General features: G+C 42.5%; 1 protein-coding gene across 1 annotated transcript in view; it reads left to right on the forward strand.

Moving 5' to 3' along the window:
- LOC146198127 (conserved oligomeric Golgi complex subunit 1-like) overlaps positions 1-24,340 on the forward strand; it is a 42,792-nt gene that overhangs the window by 10,331 nt on the left and 8,121 nt on the right. Inside the window, exons 11-23 of the mRNA XM_084593453.1 lie at positions 3,017-3,122; positions 6,021-6,110; positions 7,640-7,716; positions 9,924-10,055; positions 11,417-11,524; positions 12,096-12,146; positions 15,754-15,841; positions 17,710-17,765; positions 18,593-18,680; positions 19,324-19,401; positions 21,058-21,134; positions 22,662-22,824; positions 24,121-24,237. Coding sequence (XP_084449579.1) covers positions 3,017-3,122; positions 6,021-6,110; positions 7,640-7,716; positions 9,924-10,055; positions 11,417-11,524; positions 12,096-12,146; positions 15,754-15,841; positions 17,710-17,765; positions 18,593-18,680; positions 19,324-19,401; positions 21,058-21,134; positions 22,662-22,824; positions 24,121-24,237 — 1,231 coding nt within the window. The remainder of the gene's footprint in view (positions 1-3,016; positions 3,123-6,020; positions 6,111-7,639; positions 7,717-9,923; positions 10,056-11,416; positions 11,525-12,095; positions 12,147-15,753; positions 15,842-17,709; positions 17,766-18,592; positions 18,681-19,323; positions 19,402-21,057; positions 21,135-22,661; positions 22,825-24,120; positions 24,238-24,340) is intronic.

Raw genomic sequence — 24,340 nt, forward strand, 5'->3', positions numbered from 1 at the left:
TCGCTGTTGTGCCGTGTTTCTGATATGCACGAAAGGTATAGGCTATTGTTTTCCATAAGGCGGTACCAAGAAAGGAGGATGTGCAGTTGATTAAAGCAGTAGCTGTACCTCTCAGCCAGAATATAGACAAGAACACTGCCTGTGTCACCATTTTATATCTAACTATAGTAAGCAAGTAGTTTTAATTATGCTTTGTTGTGAAGGGTTCTGTGAAGCATGTATTCCAATTTGCTGTGTCCATGTCACTCCACACGCTTAGGGAATAGGGAGTGCTTGCATTTTAATCCAGCTTATAAGGCCTGCAATAGTGGTGCTGCAAGGACAGTGTAATGTTATGGCTAGAAATGATTAAGTCCAGACCGCTTTCCATTTATGAACATAGCTTTGTGGTAAACCCACGCATAGTAACATCACATTTAAAGAGGTTTAGTACTACGTACGTAGGCAGCCTGCATGCTGCTTACTGCGCATGCACCATACGCAGCTCGAGCCTTGCATATTTTATATATATTGCGTGTGCACACAGAAATCCCGACCTCTGCTTGCGTTCATTAAGTGTTGCTCTTGTTGGGAATGAGGAAGTGGGAGACACGTTTGGCTATGGCCACATGCTAGGCAGCAAACACACAGCATGTTCGTTTTTTTTTTTGTTTTTTTTTTATTGCAGACATTTTGGAATTTTGCGAGGAGTAAACAGTTGCAAGCAATACATTTGTTACTTTACCGTAGAGGCTGCAAATCGCAAATTATATACCTTATGGGACACACACGTTTTCTCTGAAGGCACTGTGCAAACGCTGCAACTTCTTGCTGCTATACTTTGTCACCAAGATTGCTAAAACGTGAGGCAGTAAACACCAAATTTCTCTTATGCCTTACCTCTATAACATACCATCATTTGCTTGCCTTAAAGCTGTGCATTTAAATTACGTACTAGGTTTATGTAAGATCTATTTGCCTCGTTTAATGCAGTCTGATGCGTCACTCAGAACATTAAAAAATTTCTCTCTGCCCAATGGTTTGCTTCTTCACATTCAGATTTTGCACTGAGGTTGTATTAATTGTTAATTTTCATTTTCTACTACGTTTAGAGGGGTTAGTTGCTCGATTTGGTCTTAGTTGTTCATTATATCCTCATCGTCTGCTACAACCACTAATCAAAGCAGCACTTTTGCAGCACAAGCGCCATCTCGCACCCATTGAAAAAATTCGAAGGAGGAGGTGTTCCCGCATTGAAAAATTTATTACTTCTTTCTTTTTTTGGATGGATGCGAGATGGTGGTGCACAGGCCACTGCACTTGCCGCATTACCTTCTGGACTGCTGCATACGTGTAGGCTTCAGCCTTACTAAAAGTCATTCTGCGGCATGTACGCGACCATGCCATAAGGTTCCACGAAGTATCTCGGCTGTGCCTACATAGTTCCTGCTACACAGTACTAAATCGCTCTATTAGTGTAATTGCATTTGAGGCTCCACTCTTCAGAAAATCTGCCGTTGGTGGCATTGTGAGCAAAAGATCAGTGGCGTGCCCCTGACAGCTGGTAGTTGGCAAGTGACATGGCTAGGCACTGGTTGGTCATGCATCGTGTGACGTCACGAGACAATGTGACGAGGATGAGTTGGCAGAAGCTGCCAATTTGAGCAGCTTTTTTGAGATGGGGAAACGTTGCTCCTGGGGGGAGCTACAAAGGCACATTACTAAGGCTTGGTTAAAACATTGATTAAAGTATATCTATGATAGGTGATCTTGCACATAATATGGTAGCTTATGAGTGTATTTTGGGCATGTGTGAGATAATAGAGGCACAAATTAAGGAACTAACGGTAAGTGGATAGCAAGATGCATGTACGCACACAAAAATCTGTGCAAGGGGAGGTGCAGATGGGGGTCTGCTGTCACATCATACCCTTAGAGTTGCATAGATTGCACACAGTTGGTTGATGCACCTGTACCGATTGTTTAAATCTTGTGGGCCATACAAATATTATTACGTGTTCTCTTGATAGCTTGGTTAGAAAAAATAAGGAAAACAAAATTAGTGGTACTATTTACATGCAAAACTTGTACCATGAGCTTTGTGGCCAGGAGGGCTTCTAATAAATATTACTATCCTGGGGCATGAATGAGGAGGTTATATTATGAAAAACACTAGCGGCTCTGTGGTTTTTACGTGGAAAAACCTTTGCCTATGGTAGGGTGGCAGTTGCCCTCATTAGCCTTAGTTGAAAATTATGGCGGTTACTCTTGTAAGAACGCTTCAAGGGCTAGACGCAGAAGTCGCCTTCTAGCCCCAGTGTGCCAGCCCTAACAGACAGAGCTGTGACCCCAGCCTGCGGTGCGAGAAGTTGCCACCACGGCAGGTTTGGGCCAAAGGGGACAAACATGAGTTGCGTGCTCAAAGCAGGCTTGATTTTGCCCGAGTAATTATGGAAAAGCACAGCACTCAAGAAACAACCCGCCGTAGCTAGAAAATGTTCTGCTCAGGTATGGGGGTGAAATAAAACTACCTAAAGGGGAAAGTGCACGTGAAAGAGGGAGAAGCACATTCTGCTCACATCACATGGCTTCGCACTCATGGCCCGCAGCAATGGTTGCATGTAATGACCGGGCGATTCAGGTGACAGCGGCGGTCTCCTCGGCAGAAAGCCTGAAATGTGCGGATGCGCGTTCATTCGTCAAAAGACGAGGAAATTGTGGAGGCGCACTTTTCCGGACTGTGGAGAGGAGGTCCCCCGCTATGCCAGGAGGAAAGAGGGGAGGCCGAGGCAGCGTTGCTTCAGAAGACTGGGAGGTAGTGGGGGGCGGCCGATGCGCCTTCTTTTCACCATCCTCCTCAACAGCATGCGCGTAAACTCACATGATAATTATGTGCGGCTATTACAATGGGACATTAGATTTATATGTATCCCCACAAAAATCAATTCTGGAAACTGATATTCTTGCTCTGCATGTTCTTTCTCTTAGTGTTGCTTTTTTTTCTTTTGAGCAAGCAAACACTTTTTATCTTTTACAGCGTGCAGGAGAAGAGTGTGGGGAGGGTTGTGTCTCGCCTGGCTGAGCTCCACTCGCTGCATGCGCTGGCTCGACTGGGTGCCGACCTCAGGGAACGCCTACCCAAGGTGCTTCAACTTGCCATGCGAGCCGATTATTTGAAGGGCATTGGCAGGATTCTTTTTATTTTACAGACGCTAGTAAACGTCCGCCAGTAAAAAGATTACAGAATAGGTTAAAACTGAACAGCTACACTTTCTGGGCATGTTGAGTCTAGACAAAAGCCATTTTCCTTTTAAAACCCGATAAATGCGGAGGAAGCACTTGTAACAGTACCACCAATATTTTAAGCCCACATTAACAAGACTATCTCTGCACAGCTTTATTTCTTGTTTCAAAAAGACCAGTAGACATGGCTGAGCACCTGAGTGCAGGCAACCAACCTAATTCGGTACAATACCATTTGCCATTACTAGAAAATTTCACTGGTTAATGCTTAAGAACCAGTTTTCTTTATCTGCATTGAAAAACAATCAGGCACTCTTCGCTGAAGTGAGGGGGTAATTGCTCGTTAGCAGTCACCAAAACAAATGCCAAATGCCTTTCACAGAAAGTTTCAAGTGGAAAATTTCATTATGGTTGGAGGTCAGACTCGAGGACTCTGCCTCGAGCTGCCTATTGTTGGGCCACCGTTTGCTTCCTGCTGAATGTTGTTAAAGCTTGGAAGTGCCACATTGAGTAGCAACTATGCATATTCTTTTTTTTCAATGCCTGTTATGAAATTTTGTATATCTTGTGAGCTTGAGCACAGTAAGCGAGTCTCCGTAGCTGTGCTCGCTGGTGAAAGCCTTCAGTGTCCTACTTTAGTAGAGAAGAATGACAGTATAGGTATTACAGATTGACTTTAAATTTTAATGTCAATACGTCGTGTCAGTGTTTCTTTTAAGAATAAGTATGTAACGTAAGAAATTTCGATACTACCATATTCATTCACATAATGAACGTACCCCCAAATTTGTCAGTCAAAATCTTGATTTCTTTTTTTCCAACAACGGCCTCGGTCTAGCTTACCCACTTCAATCGATTCGGCTGATGTCATCAAAAAACGAACAGCAGCTGCACGGCACCTCCTCATGCTTTTCTGCAGTCACTTTCCGCTGATACGAAAGTAGCTGGTCAATAAGCTGGTGGTGGAGGCGCTTGGAGACAACAAATCAAAACGATGTTAGACGATGGCCAGATTGGCCGGGATCTATCCCTACATTTTCGTGGCAAACATTACCGCTCTGCGACAGCACTGCAGGTGGCTCTTTTGTTCTTTGCCCGTATTGCGTTTTACCGTGGGTGATGAGCTTCAATGTTGGTTACACAGCCCGTTTCAAGTTGCAGGCTGTGCAGTATGCAGATAAAGTTGCATGCATTATATCTATCCCTACATTTTCGTGGCAAACATTACCGCTCTGCGACAGCACTGCAGGTGGCTCTTTTGTTCTTTGCCCGTATTGCGTTTTACCGTGGGTGATGAGCTTCAATGTTGGTTACACAGCCCGTTTCAAGTTGCAGGCTGTGCAGTATGCAGATAAAGTTGCATGCATTATTGCCGGAAGCAACAGGACATGCTGCGTGCTATGAATCGAGAGCAGCGTGCCTTTAGGGAAAGACCAGAAAGTTTCCTGATGTGGAAAAAGAGGTCCTAGAATATGTCCGGGATTTACGAAAGGAAGGCTGTGCCATTTCACACGAGGTGATTGGGACGCATGCCACAGCTAGGAAGCACGGCATCGTGACCATTGTTTCAAAGCAAGTAATGGGTGGATGACGTGCTTCGTGTAGTGCAACGGACTGTGCTTGAGGATGTGCACATCACTTTGTCAGCAACTGTCCCCTTGCTACGAAGAAAAGGTAGTGGACTTCCACAAGTTTGTGATAGGTCTGCGGTGAGACAGAGGATTTACCCTCTCTCAAATAAGGAATGCCGACCAGACACCCATCCATTTCGACATGCCGATGAGCAGGATTGTCAGTGAAAGAAGAGCATGCAGCGTGTTCGTCAAAACGGCAGGTACCTAGAAGCAGCATTTCACAGTAATACTGGCTATTATGGCAGACAGTAGGAAGCTACCACCGTATGTCATCTTTAAAAGGAAAACTGTGCCAAAGATAAATTTCCCAGCTGGTTACATGTACGAGCTCATGAGAAGGGATGGATGTCAGCCAACCTAATGATGATTGGGCCCAGAGAACTGTTTGCGGATGATGACCTGGCGCTTTACTTCCCCCGTTTCTCCTCGTGCTCGACAGTTTTCCGGTCATCACTCCAGGTGGACTAATTTGGTTGCTAAAGCCCCTTGGTGTTCGTATGAATAAGCCATTAAAAGACAGTGTGTGCTATTTGTAAAATGACTGGATGGCCCAGGGAGGGCACACACTTACACCAACTGGACTGGCAAAATTAAGAGGCTGTCCGTCAGGCTGGTATGCTCCTGGATCTTGGACGCATGGCGCTCGCTGCCAGCTGACTGGATCGCAAAGAATTTTAAGACTGTAATCGCAGATGCGCTGGATGGCAACGAGGATGACCAGTTGCGGGAGCACGATATGAAAGTGGCCAGCGACATGGGCAATGGGTCTAGCGATTCAGACGAAGAGTGAAGTGAAATAAAAACGCAGTTTGCATATAGCATATGTGTAATTTACTGTGAAAAGTAAGCTATCTAACACATTTTTTTAAATTTTTGCGTTACTGCATTTTTGCTCATCCTGAAAAAAAAGTTTTCATAAAATCTACCCCGCATAATAAACGGTCCCCTCAAATCTGCTTCGATTTTTCGGGGGAAAGAAAATGCGTTTATTATGTGAGTAAATACAGTATTGCGAACCATTACGAGACTTCTGATCATAATTATGGTGTTTTAAATGGTCTATTCATTGTTTGTTCAATTAGTAAGGTTTACTTGGCTTTTGCTACTAATCTGAGGGGCATCTGTGAAATGCATTTGACAGTGCTTCTGTTATTCTTCTTCCAGGAGGAAACAGAACTGGGAACATTAGTTCTGGGAGAACGGCTTTCATCGTGGGACCACTTCTTCTCTGTGCATTTGGGTAATCGCATTACAGTAGGTATCACAGTTTTTACAACCCGTCAAAAATTGATTGCCTCTCATTTCATAAATTAAGGCTTACACCCACATACATTTCCTTTTATCAGTTGCCTCTCTGGTCTATTAATGTGAATGTATGCATCATACCACTGGTGGTGTTGTGTAATGAAGCTTGTTTTAGTCTCCGTCTTTCATCTTACAGCTAGTAAAGTGAGTGGGCTTGTTTTGTCATCGGGCAGGGCTGTCAGTATAAGCAACATGAACAGTCTAAGGTGTTCCGAATAGCATTGTTAAGCACAATTCCTGAGCGACCTTTTAAGTAATCACAAATATGCATGTTGTCTTCTGTAATACTGCAGTCTAGTGTGAAAATCTCGTGCGAAATTATGAATGCCTGAAGGAAGGTTGCCGTGCAGAGCAAGGGATGTGGCATGTAAACTGGTAGGTGGGGCTTGTAGCCCTTGCTGCCTCTCACAGTGCTGGAAATGTTGATTCATGCTGTATGCTGCCTTTCAAAACATAACAGTTACCCAGCGAAATCACTCTGCTGCTTTCTACAGTTAAAAGCACCATGGTATGCGTGTATTTGGTTTTCATATGGCAACTCTTTGGCATGGCACAGGTTGTATGTAGCTTAAGTTGGTCTGAGGCTTGGTCATAATATTGTCACTGTTCAGTAAGCACTGACTTGTGCATGGTTTGTTTTTTTGGTGGTGTTCTTGTGGTTTCTGATTAAAAATTGCCACTGCCTAGTTTATGTTTAAATCTAATGAGAGGTGTTTGCGAATGCTTTCGCTTCATCATATTTGTACATTCTATACACTTCTGCACTGGTCTCTCTCTCTCTCTCTGTCTATTTCTCTCCCTCTGTGTGTGCGTGCACGCATGTGTATGTGTGTGTGTGTGAGAGAGAGATATTTGATGGCCGGGAAGAGAGTTACCTGAAATTTCTCTTCACATGTGTGGCATCCCAATTCCCGTTACATTTCTTGGCTAATATGTTGTCTGGTGTATATTGAAATATTGTGTGAGGTCTCATGTGGTTGTAGATTGTACTCTCAGTTTAGCAGGGAGTCGGTTTCAAAGGAAGGAGTAATGGCTGTTTGTAGCAGTGCAGTGCAGTGCGTGGAAGGAACGTCTGTATTCTTTTTTCTTTTTTTTCTGGAACTGCAGATTACAAATAGGAACCGGTATTTCATAGTGGGCTCTCAATGACAGCGTTAAGATTCTTTGGAATGTTTACCAGTTACATTGAAAGCATTGAAATCTTTGAAATATTCTTAACTGGCTTGTGCATTTTAGTAGATGCCTTAAACATATTGTATAAAGTGACCACAGAGAATGCATTAAAAATGAAGTGCAATAAGTTTTATTATTAAGGCCATCTGTTGACTTAGCTTCTGTCTGCTTTAAGTTGACTGCTTGTTTATTTTGGGAGCCAACCGTTGGCTACCAGTAACTTTCTTTGCGGGACACTTTCTCTGTGGGAACTTTTCTTGTGGGACAGTAGGGAACTGCTAAAACATGCCGGGCATACTTCACAGGAGCTGGTGAGCCTGCAACTCAATGCTGCCATGGACTCTTGTCTACGTGCTCTGAGTTTCATGAAGGATGCCTCCAAGTGAGTTCTAGCTAGGCTGAATGCTCAGATATTATCTCCATTGTGTTATTGCCTTCGCTATTTATGATTGTGCCAGAGGTGCGCAATGGCTGCAGTGCTGCTTTGGAAAGGCTGATTGGGGCTAGAAGCCTTTCTACTTGACTCGGATCAGAAGGGTAGTGCATAAGCAGCGCAATTCACTTCGTCTGGTGCTTGGTTGGCGGATATCAATAGGTCAGAGTCTTCGCTGGACTACCTGAAACATCTCTCATTTTCTTTTTCTTTAAAGCTTTCTCTTATCAGCATTACCAAATCGCTGGGAGTTACATGGTCATGCCCACTGCAGTGTATGCTCTCCAGCAGGGGCACTGTAATGCTGGCACATATTTCTGGCATTCTCTATGGCAAAACGTATCAGCTTGTTTAATATGTAAAGAAATCACAAACATAGACCAGAAGCTCTTTTTTATGATTTCATTTGGAGGTCTTGATTTCAGACAGTGGCATGGAAAATCTGCTAATTCTGGCAATAAGCATTACATGCAGCTTTGTACACGTTACAGAAAAACTAACTGATTTAAATGACAATTACTTCATCTCAAACATAACTCGCTTCATTGGTAATCTACCAAAAAAACAACTGAACAATTATAAGAGAGTGACCGATTGCTGTTATGTTATTTTTCATCCTAAATGTTATAGCATGGTGACATATATACACAGTCTATAATTAGCCAGTGGGACTGCCTTGATCTGTTCTCTGCTGTCATTCTTATGGTGTTGATTTTCATCAGGGTTGCTTTTTAGGGTTTTTTTTCTGGTATTTTTTCCATTGTTTCGTACGAATACCTTGTAGACAACCTCAAAGTTTAGCAGAATGTCACCCCTCATTGTTGTTCATGCTTTGAAGGGACAGAGCTCACTAAACTTAAAACATGATATTGTGCTGTGCTATCGTGAAGAAATGTGAATTGTGGAACACCACAGGGTCAGGCAAATTCAGGCCACTTGGACTTGCATGTCCGAATGTCCTAGCGTACGTGACTTTTCTGCAGCCTAGCTATTGTCACTCTATCGCGAAGGGATATGTTTAGCTAGTACTAGTGCTTGGCACCAAGTTCAGGTTGTCACAGTTTTATACTGGCAGTTTCAACTTGTTTTCTGAATCGGATCGACGAAAATGTTAACTTCATATAAAAGTAATCAGTGCACTGCAATATTCTAAGAAAACAATTTATTTCAAGCAACCAGTTACTTGTAATATGTTACATATATCCTGATTATACTATTGCATTATTGCACCCCAAACATGCTGTTAACTTGCTGGTTGGCTAGGCAGAGGTTTGGGTACAAACTTGAGTTCTGGATAGCGTTGAGCGATACATTGCTCAGCTGGGCAGCTGGCTCTGCAAGCGATTATCGATTGCTGTTTGGCCTCTTTTACCACATGAGACCACATGAGGGAGGCTGATTTTCTTTTTTTTTTCTCAGTGAACTTGATTCATAAGGTTTAGCATTCTCACGTCAAAAAGTTTTTATGTTCACTTTACAGCGTTGCTTGTGGCTAAACATTTGTTCTGGTACACCTCAGTGATAACAAACCTAGTTTCTACGAATTTCAAGACGACACCAATTCGTAAAATTCCCTGGCTGGAGTGCACTGTGTACCCAATGATCCATAATTACAGCGCAAAAGACAGGGCAAAGATGAAGGAGGGAAACCACACTTTATCCTGTCTTTTGCACTGTAGTTATGGATCATCGCACACCAACTCGCCCAACAACTGCTTTTGTACATTACGGATTTTAAGGATTTTGGACATTACGAAAACTCTCCTGTGCCATTATGGATGATTTCAATGCAGAAACCACTGCCGCAGCCTTGAGCACTACACACTGCCCACACATCATTGACTGTGCAATTGCCAGTCACACTGTGCATGCAAGGAGCAGTTCTCGGTGGCGCATAGCCCGAACATCGCCGACGTCATGGTCTCCTGTTGCACTGTACGAGCTGTGGCAAGCTGTGGCAGTGCGGTCGTAAATAAATCTCCTCAGCTGTAAACAAATCCACCCTTTCCATACTTCTACAGCCAGTTTTCCTTTTTGATTATGTATACTACGAATTTTCAGATGATATGAACTTTTTCACAACCTTGTGAGATTCGTATCACCGATATCCTGCTGTAATTTCTCGCATCACTTTAATTTCTCTCTTTTTCATGCAGGGGCTCAGTACTTGAGCAGCCATGCGAAGAATTCACCTGGAGGACTCCAGCACAGGAACTTCTGAGCACACAGCGTTCCTCCCAGGATACCTTGTCCTTGCAGACTCGGGGCCTGTCACCTCAGGTCCAAGTGTGAGCATCCAGAGCTGTTTTACCAGCTGTCATTAATCGCAATCACTAGGAAATGTGTGCATGCACTTGTTCTTCGAGTAAGTCAATGGCTATGGGAATGAGGATACACAGAAAGGAAAAACTCTGTGGCAAAGCACGGCCTGCTTGCAAGGTTTGAAGGGCGACATTCTTCAGCAAGACTCTCCTCAATTAGGTCATGGAGGTGTGCATTTGGAGGGTGGCAACATTCTGTCATGTTGGCTTAAGATGATGTAGGGACATTCTGCAAAATAGCATTATTCTTGTACAAAGCACGCTAATATCGAAAAAGTTGTAGTGGTGTGCAAATTCTTGAATACCTGATTATGATTTGAATGGCATGTTGAATTATATTTGGTTTGCAATTTGGAAGCCTAGTATTGGGGTGAGCAAATATTCTGTATAGAGTATTTTGCAGCTGGCTCACTGCCGTTGCAGTGTAGATGAACGATCACTCCTCCTTCCCCCTTCTCCCAATTTTCATATAGTCAGTTTTCCAATGATGCCACACATATTTTGGGGTATGTACAGCCGCTTCGTAGGTCAAATAAATTTTCGTTGGAACACTTATGGTAGCAATGCTGAGGTGCAGCGGAATTATCTTTGCACATATTTGAATAAATCAATACTATTTGATATTTTGATTTTGTATTTGTTTTTTCTTCATCTGATTTAATATTTGATTCGAAATTTATTATTCAGCATTTGCACACTCCTAAAGAAATATATTTCATGCTATAAGCATGCTGCTAGAGACATTGTGCTGCAGTAATAACTTTTATAACTCTGCTTTTAGCTTTGTGTGTACAGTGAAAAAAAAAGAAAATTAGCTGTTGTTTAGCTTGTGGTGAAACTTGGAGTTACGTGAGAGCAATCTGCATAGCTGTGCTTATGTTCGGCCTGAAAATAAAGACATGGCTTTTGCACATTGTAGTTTGCTCTATGGTTTGAGCTTTATTTATGCCATAAGGGGAATCACTTCACGTATGAGCAACCCTTGGCTCTCATCGTTGGCCATTCTCATTTGGGTGTAGAAGACTTCTAGTGGTATGACATCGTCTCTACGTCGAACTCCTAGGTGCACACCGCCGTCACAACATTCGAACGAACCTTCTGTCCTAGCAACTCGCTATTGTCGTTCGCCTCTACCAACTACTGAGTTATCTGTCGTCGTTGTCATTGTCTTTCTCCTCCTCTCTTTGGATAGCCACACGACGAAATGGCGAGACTGTGGCTAATGTAGCTCTCACTACAAAAACTTATTTGTCAGCCTATAGTAGCTGCCTGAAGTACTGTCAGATTTCTAAGTGAACTTGCTCTGTACTGCTTGTCATCTGTTGCAGGCTGTGCAAGTCTCTGGGCCAGGAGTTGGGGCGCCTTTTGGAAGAGCTCAAACCGTGGGGTTCCGTGGAGGAGGATCTGGAGAGTGCCACTGGAGCAATGCTGAGTCGGTCAGTGAGCATGTGCTGATCATCCTGAGCATTCATTGATCACCTGGATGAAGTTCAAATACCTCCGCTTTTCGGTCACACATCATATCTTGTGCAACGAGACACAGCAAGTGGGAAGAGATAGTGTGGATTTTAACCTCTTATCATCGTAAAATCACTGATTTGCTGAATCTGCCAAGTATTTATTTTAGAGCGCTGACCCATTCAGATATAGTGCATCATTTAGCCATCCATGAGGTTCTAGTAACCAGCTTCTGTAAGCGCAGCTTATTTTGATCTCATCAAGTACCGCTGTGCAGTTAAGGGGACGTTCTGAGCTTTATGAACCTGCATGCTTTTTTCAAAACTTAATGACAGAAGGGTAATATGTGTGTTGCTGTGGTCGATGCATGTTTCTTTACACTGTAAGCAAGACTTGGAGGACAAATGTATGCACACAGCTTGTACCTTTTGGGAAGACATCTCTGTTTATTTTCATTTAATCACCAAAGTACAGTGGTTTATGTGGATTGTCAGTGTAAAATGTTCCACAGATTCTTTTTTTTAATTTGTTGGTACTTTATTCTTCCAGATGGCACGATTTCGTTAACAAAGAACTGGTCAATCAGAATGATACAGACTGGTAAGTGATGCAAACTGCCCACTGTCATGGAAGATTCTGCTTGTGTTTTTGTGCAACTCATGTGGAGCGTGTATGTAATTGATGTGTAGTATGTCTGTAATGACCAGTATGGCTGACTTACTGTATATGGTGACCTTGTCGGGCTACTACAACCTTCTACACACAGCGAAATTCACTGGCTGCATCCTTCAAATCAAGTTTTTCTTAACGCAGTAAGAACTGACGTATACTAATAGAACAACCAAAGCTGTGATGTCCACCTCACCATAGCAAGCTCTCTATCAGAATATTAGACATTTTTGTCTGGGTTTGGTTTGATTCCTGGTACGCATTATTGTCATTTGTGTGGCTGCAAAAAAGCATCACTGTTTCTTGATGTTACAATTTTGCCCATGCACAGATTTAAGCCTCTATTCTAAGTTTATCTTTTGACAGCTGTCTACCAGGAAAAGTCAGAAGTGTTGAATTTAGGCACATGTTGAGACCAAACAGCCCTCATAGTTTCAACGCAGATATTTTGGGAAGAAAGCTGAGTTTTGATCTGCATTATTATTGGGCTTCCTCATAGCAGATTGCCTGCTTCTGCTGGATTATCTTTAGTTGTTCAGTGCATTTAATCAAATAATGTGCTGAAATATTGTTTCAACTATATTAATTTAAAGGGAGCAACAGCTAACGATCAGTTTACTTTGCCCATCAAGTACTGAAATAAATATTCTGATATGTGCAATTATAGCTTTATATAGACAAACGTCATGTTTGTAAACAAAGGTGGCGCTGCGATCGGCAGCGACATGGGGTGTAGGCAGAAACGCAGCGTGCCTACATAGCTCCAAGTGATGCTGCCTTCGAAACCAGTTTGCGCGTGCAAATATTCTGCAGCGTAAGGTTCGCTTGTGTGTAGAAATGGTTTGGTTTATGCTTGGAGAGTAGTTCAGCACTTTTGGAGCCGATTACTGCTGGAATCTCCTGGTGAAGAGCTGCATTGGCTTCCTTTGTCGTGACCTCAACAGCACGCGGCTACAGCGGGTGGCTGTATAGTGACTGATTAAGCTAAATGAAAATGAGAAACTGCAATATATATGAAAAACTAATAGCCAGCATTGTTCAACTTTCGGGATGGGACAATTGATAGCGCATGCAAGGAGGTCGACGAATGAATGACTGAAAGTGTGTCTTTCATATGACAACTCTTTTGCTGCTCCAAACACTTTCATTCTAAAGGTCAATATTACCAATAAATTTAGTGAATTAAAAATCATATTCCTAGCTCAGTGTACCGGCAACTTAAGTCAGAATTTCACTGAATAATAACTCAATATTTTAGTTCATTGTAACATATTCGCCTAGTGCACGCGCTGCGAACTTGTTTTATTCTGCTTGATCAAAAGACCTTTGAAGTCTGTTTCATCGTACAGACGTAGCCAAGGTCATTCACAAGTTAATATATATATATATATATATATATACATACATACATATAATATAGCAACGCCAGTAAGAATGCCCTGATTTTGATTTTAGCTTTTTAGGAGATATGAATGAGTTTAACTGCCTCCACGATCGCTTGCAGCGAAATTTGTGCGACTTGCTAAGCTTTTTTAATATACTTGAAAACATTTTAATCAAAACCACGGCATCTTATTCTGCTTATTTTGCACATCTCATGCCGATTCCACTTTGGGACATTGAACTCCATGTACCATGTATATCACACTTAAATATCCTGCTTGATATCAGAGCTAAGCATATGTGGATGTTTAATTCGTTCGTCAAAATCTTACTCACCTTCAAAAAAAAAGTTTAATAATTTGAGAAATAACGCTGCGTGACTTCGCCCAGATCCTAATGATGTTTACATGCTTTCAGGGCTAGTGATGAAGAGTCACTCGTTGAAAGTCGCGAAAGTGATATCAGAGAAAAGCTGCTTCACACGTTCAGGTTTGTTTCGGCAATATCGTGCTGGAGTGCTGCTCAAAGTAACAGCAGTTACCTTCACAGCAGCTTTTGTGTCTTTTTCTGTACAACATAAGTATGGGCACAGCGTGAATGGAACTCGCAGCACGGCTTCTTATTAGGTATGACTTGATATATTATACACAACAAAACGTGCACGAGCTGCAGGCGTTATTGCGCTATTCCTAATGCGGCCGAAAAGCAGTCACAACAATTAAGAATTGCAAACAAACTGATCAAGTTTCTGTGCAGAAATGCAATGCACGTTAGCCTCGAAGGCAATCCGTCGCCAAACGGTCTACTTGTCATGCTCAAAGCCGCTGCCCATCGTTCTCATATTTATCTGACTGCAAGAAACATCTGAAAACAGGTGCTATTTTCTTTTTTGTGCCTTGTGGTGCAACCAGCTGCACCACAGCTTGCAGGAATATTAGGAATTATACTCGAAAGCGCAGTAAGTGCCACGCATCCAATGCAAATGGTGTGGGCTTTTTCTTACACCCCGAAAGTCACTGCTGTCGCCAGCGCCTCCGCATCTCCACTGACGTCACGGGCTGACGCTTGTCTATAGGAAAAAGTTAAAAGCCTTTAATGGCTCATACTCGCAGCCATGACTCTGTCCATCCAGCCACGATGATTTCATACCTCAACTAGTAATAGTAATAATTATGGCTAATGACTCAACTAGTCACTAACCAGTACTAACTAATGACTCTAGTCACTAACTAGTACTAAATAGTTATTAGTCATGACTAACTAGTCATGGCTAATAGAGATGACTGTGACTATGATGTCATCACATAACGACATCACCAGACAATTCACACACATATGAAGCTGATCCCGCAAAGTGTCTGATCCAGACGTCCGTGCGCCGCCTTTCATTTGGTGCTTCCTCGAATTGGTGCAGACGCAACGCAACAGACATCAGCGGTGTTTCAAATTAGTTTTGGAGGAAAGAAAAGGTGCAGTATATGTCACAATTCTCCGCTTGAGCCGTAAGAAAAAGGAAGACAGTGGGAGTGAAAGAAGAATGAGATAGGTGCCGTAGTGGAGGGCTACGGACCACCACGCTATAAAGGCTTTCGCCTCATCCCACTTAGTGGTCCAAAGTGCCCCCTAGCATTTTTTTCCATCAACTGCTGTTCGCAAGCCTTGCATTAACATGTTATAGAAAGGCCAGAGCTATAAGCCGTGCAGTTTCTTGCTGTTCAAAAGCCTGGATGTAGCATCACCAATTAAAATTTTCTTACCTTATCCCAACATATTTCAAGGCCAGCTCAGTCTCTTCCTCAATGGTGACTGAGAAGTAGGAAAGCGGCTGCAGAGGTGGACTTCACTTTTCTAGGCATTTACCTTTTAGCCCAGCCAGATCGATTTCCGTCAAGGATTATTTTTGTCGGTACTATTGTAGTAGTACTTACATATGCCTTGTATGTCACTTGACCTAGTGTCAGCTGTTGTGGTGAATTTAATTTTGTGGTATCATCTGTACTCTCATCTCCTTGTGCTGATTATAATGCTAAAACATTAATTTAATTTTATGATATCATCTGTGTCACATCTCTTTGTACTGAATACAATGCTAAAACATGAATTGATGCTAATTTTTTTATTATTGATTTTTTTTTTCTTTCATATTGAATTTCAGGCTAGCTTTGCTGGGGCAGGTGTGCCAGGGGTTTGCTGAGCTGTGCCCTGAGTTGTGTCAATGCTTTCCTTCCAAGAAAGGTGGACAGGCAAGTTGGGCAGCCACTCACGTTCGGCATTTATGTTTTTCGTCTGCTGGGAAGCTGCACTCATTTGATGCCCTGACATGTTTGTGTTCCTGGGCAGTAACATGGGAATTGGTTAAAATAAACTTGGGGTAGTTAGGTAAAAACATTCTGGTAATCAGCTTAACATCGTAAACCTATTTGGAATGTGTTGTACACCTTCACAGATCCTGTAACCGAGTCATACTCTCAGCTAAATGCTTGTTAATTCGCTAATTTTGATAAGTTAAGACTCCTTGTGTCAGTCAGCTTAAATAGACCCTGTTGGTTGCACTTGGTAGATAAAGTATGATATCAATAAATCTTCGTAATGTGAGCTCCTCTGAAACCTCCAGCAATAATTGCATGTTCGAATGCACCAACTGCCAATTTAGAGCCCACTGGATTATGTACTAGGCCAAATCTAATCTGATGATAGTGTGGTGCATCAAACAGTATTACCTTGAGTGTCTTGACTTGACTGCCATCTCATTTAGTACTGCTGTGCTTCATTGACTCCAGAGGCCAAGATCATGTCATTTCACTGGGTGCCCATGCTATTGGTATTGTCATGTGGTGGGGACTGACACTAGTTCTAGCCTTGCACCTGAGCAAAGAATTGTCAGTAGGCTAGGCTTACGTGCAGGTTGCAGTGCAGTACTTGAACCTCAGTGATGTGTTCCTCATTCACGTGATCAAAATCTTGGGAATTGAAAATGCCCCATAGAGTCCCACTATTTCTCTGCCGTATACTAAGTTCCCAGGCAAAGTTATTTTTCAGGCTACTACTTTTAAAGTTTTGATAGAATGCCATATAATATATGTTTACGCATATTACACATAGTATAATATGTTTATATTTATAGTAAGTAGTATAATATGTTATGTGGCCAATGGTATATATAAATAGTTGTTCAATATGAAAAGGAGCAATGTTTCAGCATTCAGTTAATGATTACTTTGTTGCAAGCATATTTCTTTTTTTTTTTTTCTGTCTGCGAACTAGTATATAATGTCCAAAAGTCATTTTCGACTTTAGTAAAGAAATACCAAACAAATATTTTTTTTTTATTGCGTATATGTGTGTGAGAGAGAGAGAGAGATTTAAGGGATTGGGTACTAAGCTTGCTTTATTTTTTTTCCGAATATTTTATTGTGTTTACAGCTGTATCTACATGTGTCTATAATAATTTATGCTCCCAACTTTATTTTTTGTGACTTGTGATTACTGTTTGTTCCCCCTCCTACGTAATGCCCTCCAGGGCCCTTAAGGGCAAATGAACGATGATGATGATGAAATACCAAAGGGCATTACATAAATGAGGATCTGCAAGGGGAGCTGCAGATAAGAGTAATTAATGCTTTCATGTCATGCCCTTGAAGGTGGAGCTTAAGTGTTCCCCCTGTTTTTTATTGTTGATAAATGCCTTTGCACTTCACTCTATTTCAATATTATGCACTTCAAATAATAAGTTTTCACCTAAGATATGTTATTTATATTTTTTATACGGTATTTTTCTTTGCAATGGGACATGAGGCAAGCTTTATTCAAAGCCTAGCGAGCTAACGCATGGCTCTGTATGAAGGCTAATTGAGCAAAATAGAATTGGAGCAATGGGAGGGTAACACTTTCAGATTCTTGATGCCATTGTAGTGTGTCTCCAGTATGGAAGAGGAGGATGTACTCCAAAACTCAAAACAGTAATGGAAAAATACTTTGCTTGATAACAAAAAAAGAAATAAAAAAAAGGATTTAAGACTGAATGTGTAAGAGCTATCTCTGGAGAGTGAATTTTCAGGTGCAAGTTTGCTCTAATCAAGTTGTATTTGAATGTTCGATTTCCTTCCCACAGGACCCTTGGCAGAAGCAGCAGGCATCCTTGCGTGCACTTCGAGACTCTGCATATAAGTAGGTGTCTGTCGGAGACTATCATTTAGCCTTAAAAGTTGGCTTCTGCTAGTGCAAATTTGCTGTCATAAAATATTTAATGTGTAAAACATTTATTAGCAGTCATTCTGCAAGATATTAAAAGGTGCATTAAGAATTACAGGGAAGATAAATTGAGTGTGAAGGTTCAAGGATCGCAAATATTTCGTTAAAATTTTCACCTGGTTTGTACTCATATTTAAAAAAAAAAGTGCACAAGATGGCTGCACCAAGCCACTTTAAACGTGAAACCTGCCAGTTTATTACTCCTAGTTTATCGCAGCGTGTGTTGAAAAGAGGTAGTATACATGTCTTTCGAATGGTCAGGTCTTGGCTAAAGAGCATTGCATTCGGTTTACCTACCTTTGTTGAGAAAATATACTAGCTGAGTATTTTAGCAAGGTGCATTAGTGGGGTAAAATGCAAAAATGTGTTACATCAGAAATTTACAGAATATTTTTTTTTTTTTTTTTTTTTTTGCAGGGGTTTGGTTTGGTTTAGTTGAGGTCATAGAGCATGTTTTGCCTGGGAGCTAAAGACTATGCCTTTCTGCTCAGTTTGGTTTGGTTTGAGCCATACTATGTCTTACTACTCAGTAAGTCCAGCTTTAGCAGTGTGCCTTGTTTGCTATAGATCAGAAATCATCTGTCATTATTGAAAGGTGTAAAATAGATGCAGTGAGCATTCAGTGATAAAGCACAAGTTTTAACTCTGTGCTAACTTGGCATGCTTTCATGGTCAGAATTGGCAACTACTTTGTGCCTGCCAACTGTGGTGATCATATCATATAATATCCGTTGTACCTGCAGGGCCTGCTTCGCTTTGCTGGTGCAGCAGGAGGTGACACATCTAGGTGGACAGCTTGACACGCTGGATTATTTTCTGGCTGCACTACTGGTGAGCCAGAGCTGCTTCACATCTTCTGTCTACTTTCAATGTGGTCTGCAGGAACATTTCTGTTTAGCATCTAGCACCCTTTATGTTCTTTGCTGTGCAATTGTGCTTTGCAGCCACCAAAATATTGTGGCATCTTTGGCCGCTGCCCTTCCCTGAAAGGAGACGAAAAATGTGTTTACCAGCTTGTTGCTAACACATTCTGCAGAAGATGCGGCACAAGATGCAGGGCTGCATCACATGGCATTCCAGAGCGTCGGGGGCACGTCCTTAATATGACACAAAGGTGCTGTGTGCACTGATGCTCTACTCATGCCCTGCTTGTTTTCAGCCATTGATCTGAGAAGAGAGAGAGGGAAAAGCAGATGAGTCAGGCTAATGGAGATTTTTCAAGGGTTTTTCTTTTTTTGCAAAATGGTCATATTGCATATTTCATTGAATTTCAAACTTCATAAGTGCACAAATTGTGTAGTGTTGTTATTTTCTGCTTTTTTTAAATATAAATCACCCACGTACCTAGTAGATAAGTTGATGAACTTTTCTACACCCAGTGAGAAATCACACTTTAGCATCTGTTTCCGCAAGCTACGTGACAAACCATAATCTGTTTAGACATTTTTTTGTTGTTGCGTTCGTGCCTTTGCAGTGTTGGGGTGAAGTCGATGTCCAAGAGGAATCTGAAGGTGGCCAGCAGGTGCAGTCTACCTTGAGAATCCCTCTGCAGGTAAGCAGCAGTACTTTCTTGCCTTCAGTATGTGTGCTGAGGCTGCACTTCCATGATGGTAGGTTTATATTCTTCGTTCAGATAAAAAGCGATCATTCAGGTTAGGTGGCAGCACAAGTGGTGCAATCTTTGTGGGATGTGTGTACTGAGGGGAATTGCATGCTTACTGTACTGTACTTCCAGCTTCCTGTTAAGTATGTGTCAGCAAATTCATCTCATGGGTAAGGCTCCTAGTTTCCCATGATTCTGCAAAAAAACGCGGATTTAGGCATATTTTGTGAAATGTTGTGTTAGCAGCCATATACACTTTGATGCTGTCATTGCTATGGACACCAGTAGGAATGACAGTGTGATGAAAAAGTTTTTATTTGCACGAAAATAAAGTGAGAGGTGGGGGGGACGGGATGGATAGGCCAAGGTTATTTAAGAGGCAATGCTTCACATGCATGCCCAACAATCGAGGGAAGCCAAGAATCCCATACATCGCCTCCCATGTAGCAGCAACAATCATCATTACCATGCCAACGCTACTGTATGTTTTGAGCTGCCCAGCCGGGTGTCAATTTGCCCTTCTGTGCTTTACTTGTGGCCTACTGCTTGGCTCATCTGGATAGCATTATGGAAGCAGGTGAACAGGGCCTTATCTTTCCCAATAACCCGTACCACTTTTTTTTTTTTTTTTTTTTTTTATACCCATAGCTATCTTCTTTGCACTTGTATACTGCCTGCCTTGCCCAAAGTTTACTGAAAAGCTGGCTTCTCCTAGCAACTTCTCAGCCTGGTGGCGAAGGTCACTTTTCCTGCTTTGAAGAGCTCGAGGGAAAAAAAAAAACAGAAAGGTATTCATACCAATAGTTCCAAATATAACGCTAGATGCATTTTAAAGCACTACTTGACACCTCCTGTGGAATTTCATGAATTTTTAGTTCTCAATCCGGGGAATTTAGGATTTGCCACCCTTGAAAGTTGGGCACTTGTGTTCATTTGTGCACCTATAGGGTCCTGCTTCTGACTGAAGCAGAGGCTGCGATCCTTTTAGTATAATGCATGTTCTAGTAAATACTGTGAGAGCAATTTGTTAAATGTGTTGAGGGAAACGATCCTACAGTGTCAACACCTGAAAGTTTATTGAAGGAACAACAAGGCTTTTAATGCTATTGCATTAAAATACACACACCTCTATAAACGGCAAAAATAATCAGTGGTAAAGAACGCAGCTTATCTTGCATAAACAAATTTGCGCGCGTGCATTGTCCTTCTGATCTTGGTGTATTTTCTTATTGCACTATTGGTAGTTGACTGAAAAATGCAGCTTGAGGCCGCCCTGCCCTTGGAGGCAGTTTGTATGAAAGAGCATGTTCCGCATGCTTCTTTTTTCCTCCAGCTTTTCTTGACATTGTTAGCAGCATATAGAGCCTGTATAAAAGTCGCATGTTCCTGCCATGCATCATTTAGGATAGCAGTAACGTGATTACAAGTGTCAGCTCTCATTAGCTGTTTAGAAGATGGCTGGCAGCATTAATCGGGAAAGGAGAGCCGTGTGGTGCCCTGTGATGTGTGTGTGCTCACTTGGTTGCACTGCAACAAGCACCTTGAACAAACCATAATGTGGGCCCCAGTGTGCCCTTACCTGTGCCTGACCTCTTGAATGTGCAGGTGACAGTCCCACTGCAGGAGCTGCTCTTCGCTGTGTGCAAGCAAGTGAACAGGCTGTTTGGCCACTGTATGCCCAAGTGAGTGTCTGCTGTTAATGTGATGGATGATGCAGCCTCACATTGCTGCATACCTTTATTGCATCTTCTTGCTGTCGTTTAATGCTATTGCATTAAAGGCCCCGTTCACCAGAAAATCTATCGTTGGCGTCGTTATTGGTGCTGTGAGCAGAAAATCACGAGCATGGCGCTGGCAGGTGGTAGCTGGCAGCTGACATGGCCACGCACTATTTGGATGTAATAATTTTTATGGGGTTCTTTAAGCATATCTCCTCTTGTTAACTGTGGTTCTAAAACCTGGAATCATAAATTCTCATTACAATCTGGAGTAGCCTACTAGGCTTATTTGCCGGGCTACCCATTCCAGTACTGGTCATCTGGTCAATAGCTGCTTCGTGTGGGGTGGCAGTAGACAGTTTAACTTGAGTAAAACACTTTGTGAAGCATAGCTTTTAAGAATTCAAGTGCAGCAACGATGATGCACGGATAGAGGAGAGACAACAGGACAAAGGCTAATTTGCAAATCAGCCATTGTCGTTGCTGTGCTTGAAACCTTAGAAACAGGTTAACTTGATTCTAAGGTTTTTACTAGCCACAAAATTGTTTCAGCCACATATTTGGGCTGTTTATAACAGCTCAAAGACCACGGCCCCTGCTGAGATGACCACCTTGTGACTGGTTGTAACTGTATAGCTGTGTATGGTAAAGCATGCCATTTCTTTGTTTTGTAATGAATGGAGCAAACTAGAGCTTGTCGCATACTTAAGAACTGTGCGCGTTGCACACAGTACCGAATGCACAAGTGTGACGCTGTTAGGGTGATTTGTGCATAGCATACTTTCGTAAGGCTGTACAGCTTTCTGATATCAGCACTGACATCTAGAGTGTTCCTATTCCAAACTGCAGTGTGTAGAAAGGCTGGTGCAGTATGTGACTGTTGGCAGAAGCACTGGCTCTCCATGTTTCAAGTAATTATAGGCTCAGTGGTAGATAATTGCGCTGCAGATTCTGTTGAGCAGTTTTTCTTACAAATGGTAATTTTGGTGACCGTCAGCTTTCCATGACTTATGTGTTAATGCTAGCTCTGCACTCTGCCTTAGAATCAGTAAGGGGCCACTCGTATAGCCCCGTGTGACCTGCTCCAATGCCAGTCTCTAAGGTATGTCCTATGGCATTTGGGAGAGCCTTATCAATGAATTGAAGCATGCAAAAACATGACTGCAGCTCATTATATAAATGAACTGTAACCTGCCAGATATTAATTAGTTTTTTTTGTGTGTCTGTGTATATGCATTTTCTTTTTCATTTCCACGTGGTCTTTGTGGTCGGCAAGCTGTAATAAAAACGTCTGAACCACCCTTCCCTTCTCGTATATATTAGTGACGTCATTGTTTTGTTGATTGAGGCTTTTTGCTTTTCCTCCAGCTGGGCATGGCATCCGTTGCCTTGCATAGAACCTGTAGCCTTGGGCTCAGCAGTGGATTGCCGTAGCCACTGTGTCGCCATGCTGAGTTTCTCCAATTCCCTCCCTCTGTCATTTGTCCCTAGGGCCATCCAGAGTGAGGCCAGCCAACTCTTGGTGGCTGCTCTGGTACCTGCTTATGAGCGCTCGTGCCAGGCCCTGGCATCACAGCAGTTGCCACCTGCCCTCTGCCAGACTTGGGCGCTGCAGTTGCTCATGGATTTGAGAGTCCTTGGCCTGCTTTTCCAGGTGTGTGGTGCGCTGGCATAACCTGTACTGCATGAAATTTGCTGCTGCAGAACATGCAGAAACAAGTTTTCCTTGAGATGTACCAGGCATGTAGTGCCACTTCTTATGTGGGGGTTGTGTAGTTTTATGCAGTACCGTGCTTACATGATTGTAACGTGATTTTTTTTTTTTCTAGAAATCACATTGTTTAGAACGAGCTTAGCGTTATATTCAAAACCAAGGTCTGAATATAGCCAAAATGTGTTCTTTTTTTTTGCTGCTCCTCAAGATAGCTTTTCCACTAGGCTTACAAGCTGCAAGGAGAAATCAACCTTTTGGCAACCTCTGAGTCTTAAAACGAGGTGCGGTAAAAAAGAAAATGGCCGTGAGGAAAGGCTGGAAGGCAGCACAGTGCAGCAACAGACAGGGCAGTGGCGGCAGCAGGATTCTCAGTGACAGCGGCTTTGGGCATATCAGGCCTACATGACATTTCATGTTGTGTTAGATGAGCGCGTGGTCAAAGTTACGATTTCACATTGTAACCATGAGCTCTCATTATAATTGTAACAATATTTTTTTTTTTCTTCTAGGCACTAACTCTCTCCTTGCGTTATATTCGTTGTCGCATTACTTGCGTGTGAACACCGTAAATTTGGTGAGGACTCCCGGGCTGTCTGAAGTATTTGTCACTGGCAGCCCTTGAGTATTTAGTATCTGCTAGTATCGAGAGAGCAGCAATTTATTCTGAACACGGTCGACTGTAAGTACAGGATTTGTCTCTCGAGGCTCTGTACTTCGTCAAAATCGTGCAGCCTAGGGTGACGCTAGCCTAGAGTGAATGTTATTTCAGATCTTTCTTATGCATCATATGTCACCTTTTAGTTGAGGAAATAAAGCTTCTCCTTAATTGGAAACCAGCAGAATCAGTCCTATAAGTGCATAGCAAGGCGTAGTGGACATTTGTTTGTTTTTTTTGCTCGATTTATGTGCAGTGCAGAAATAGCTGAGGGGGCATAAGTACATCACATTATAATTCACTTCTTTCACTTTTCTTGCTTTGTGAGTGCCTTGTAATGCAGCCGCCAACCTGCATGCATTGTTGTGCCCTCATTCATGCTTAAATTCCCCTGCTCTTTGCTCTTGCCTCCAACAGAGATGCTACTACAGGGACCATGTTTGGTACAAGGAAAGTATACAGCCTGCTTACAAAAGGCTCATGTGTGCAACCTGAGATAGGCCTTGCCCTTTCTCGCCACTCGCGTTTTTGCTGCTGATGTGCCTCTCCGAACTTCTTGTGAATCTTCTTGTACACTTTAGGCCGACGCACTGAGCACTGCTCGGGCAGCTGTGGAGGCCCATGTGGACCCATTTGACTTGGATGTGCTGCTCCCACACTTGGATCGTCAGGCCAGCTTGGCTGCCCAGCAAACTTCAGTGAGAGAATCATTGTCTGAAATTGTTTTAAACTACCTGCATGCTGGCATGACAGCCTGCAGCATGTTTGTAGCAGTGAATGCCAGATAAAGCTGATGCTGCT

The sequence above is a fragment of the Amblyomma maculatum genome, chromosome 2 (genome assembly GCF_055883805.1).
Source record: "Amblyomma maculatum isolate TAMU_Amacu chromosome 2, ASM5588380v1, whole genome shotgun sequence".
NCBI lineage: Eukaryota > Metazoa > Arthropoda > Arachnida > Ixodida > Ixodidae > Amblyomma > Amblyomma maculatum.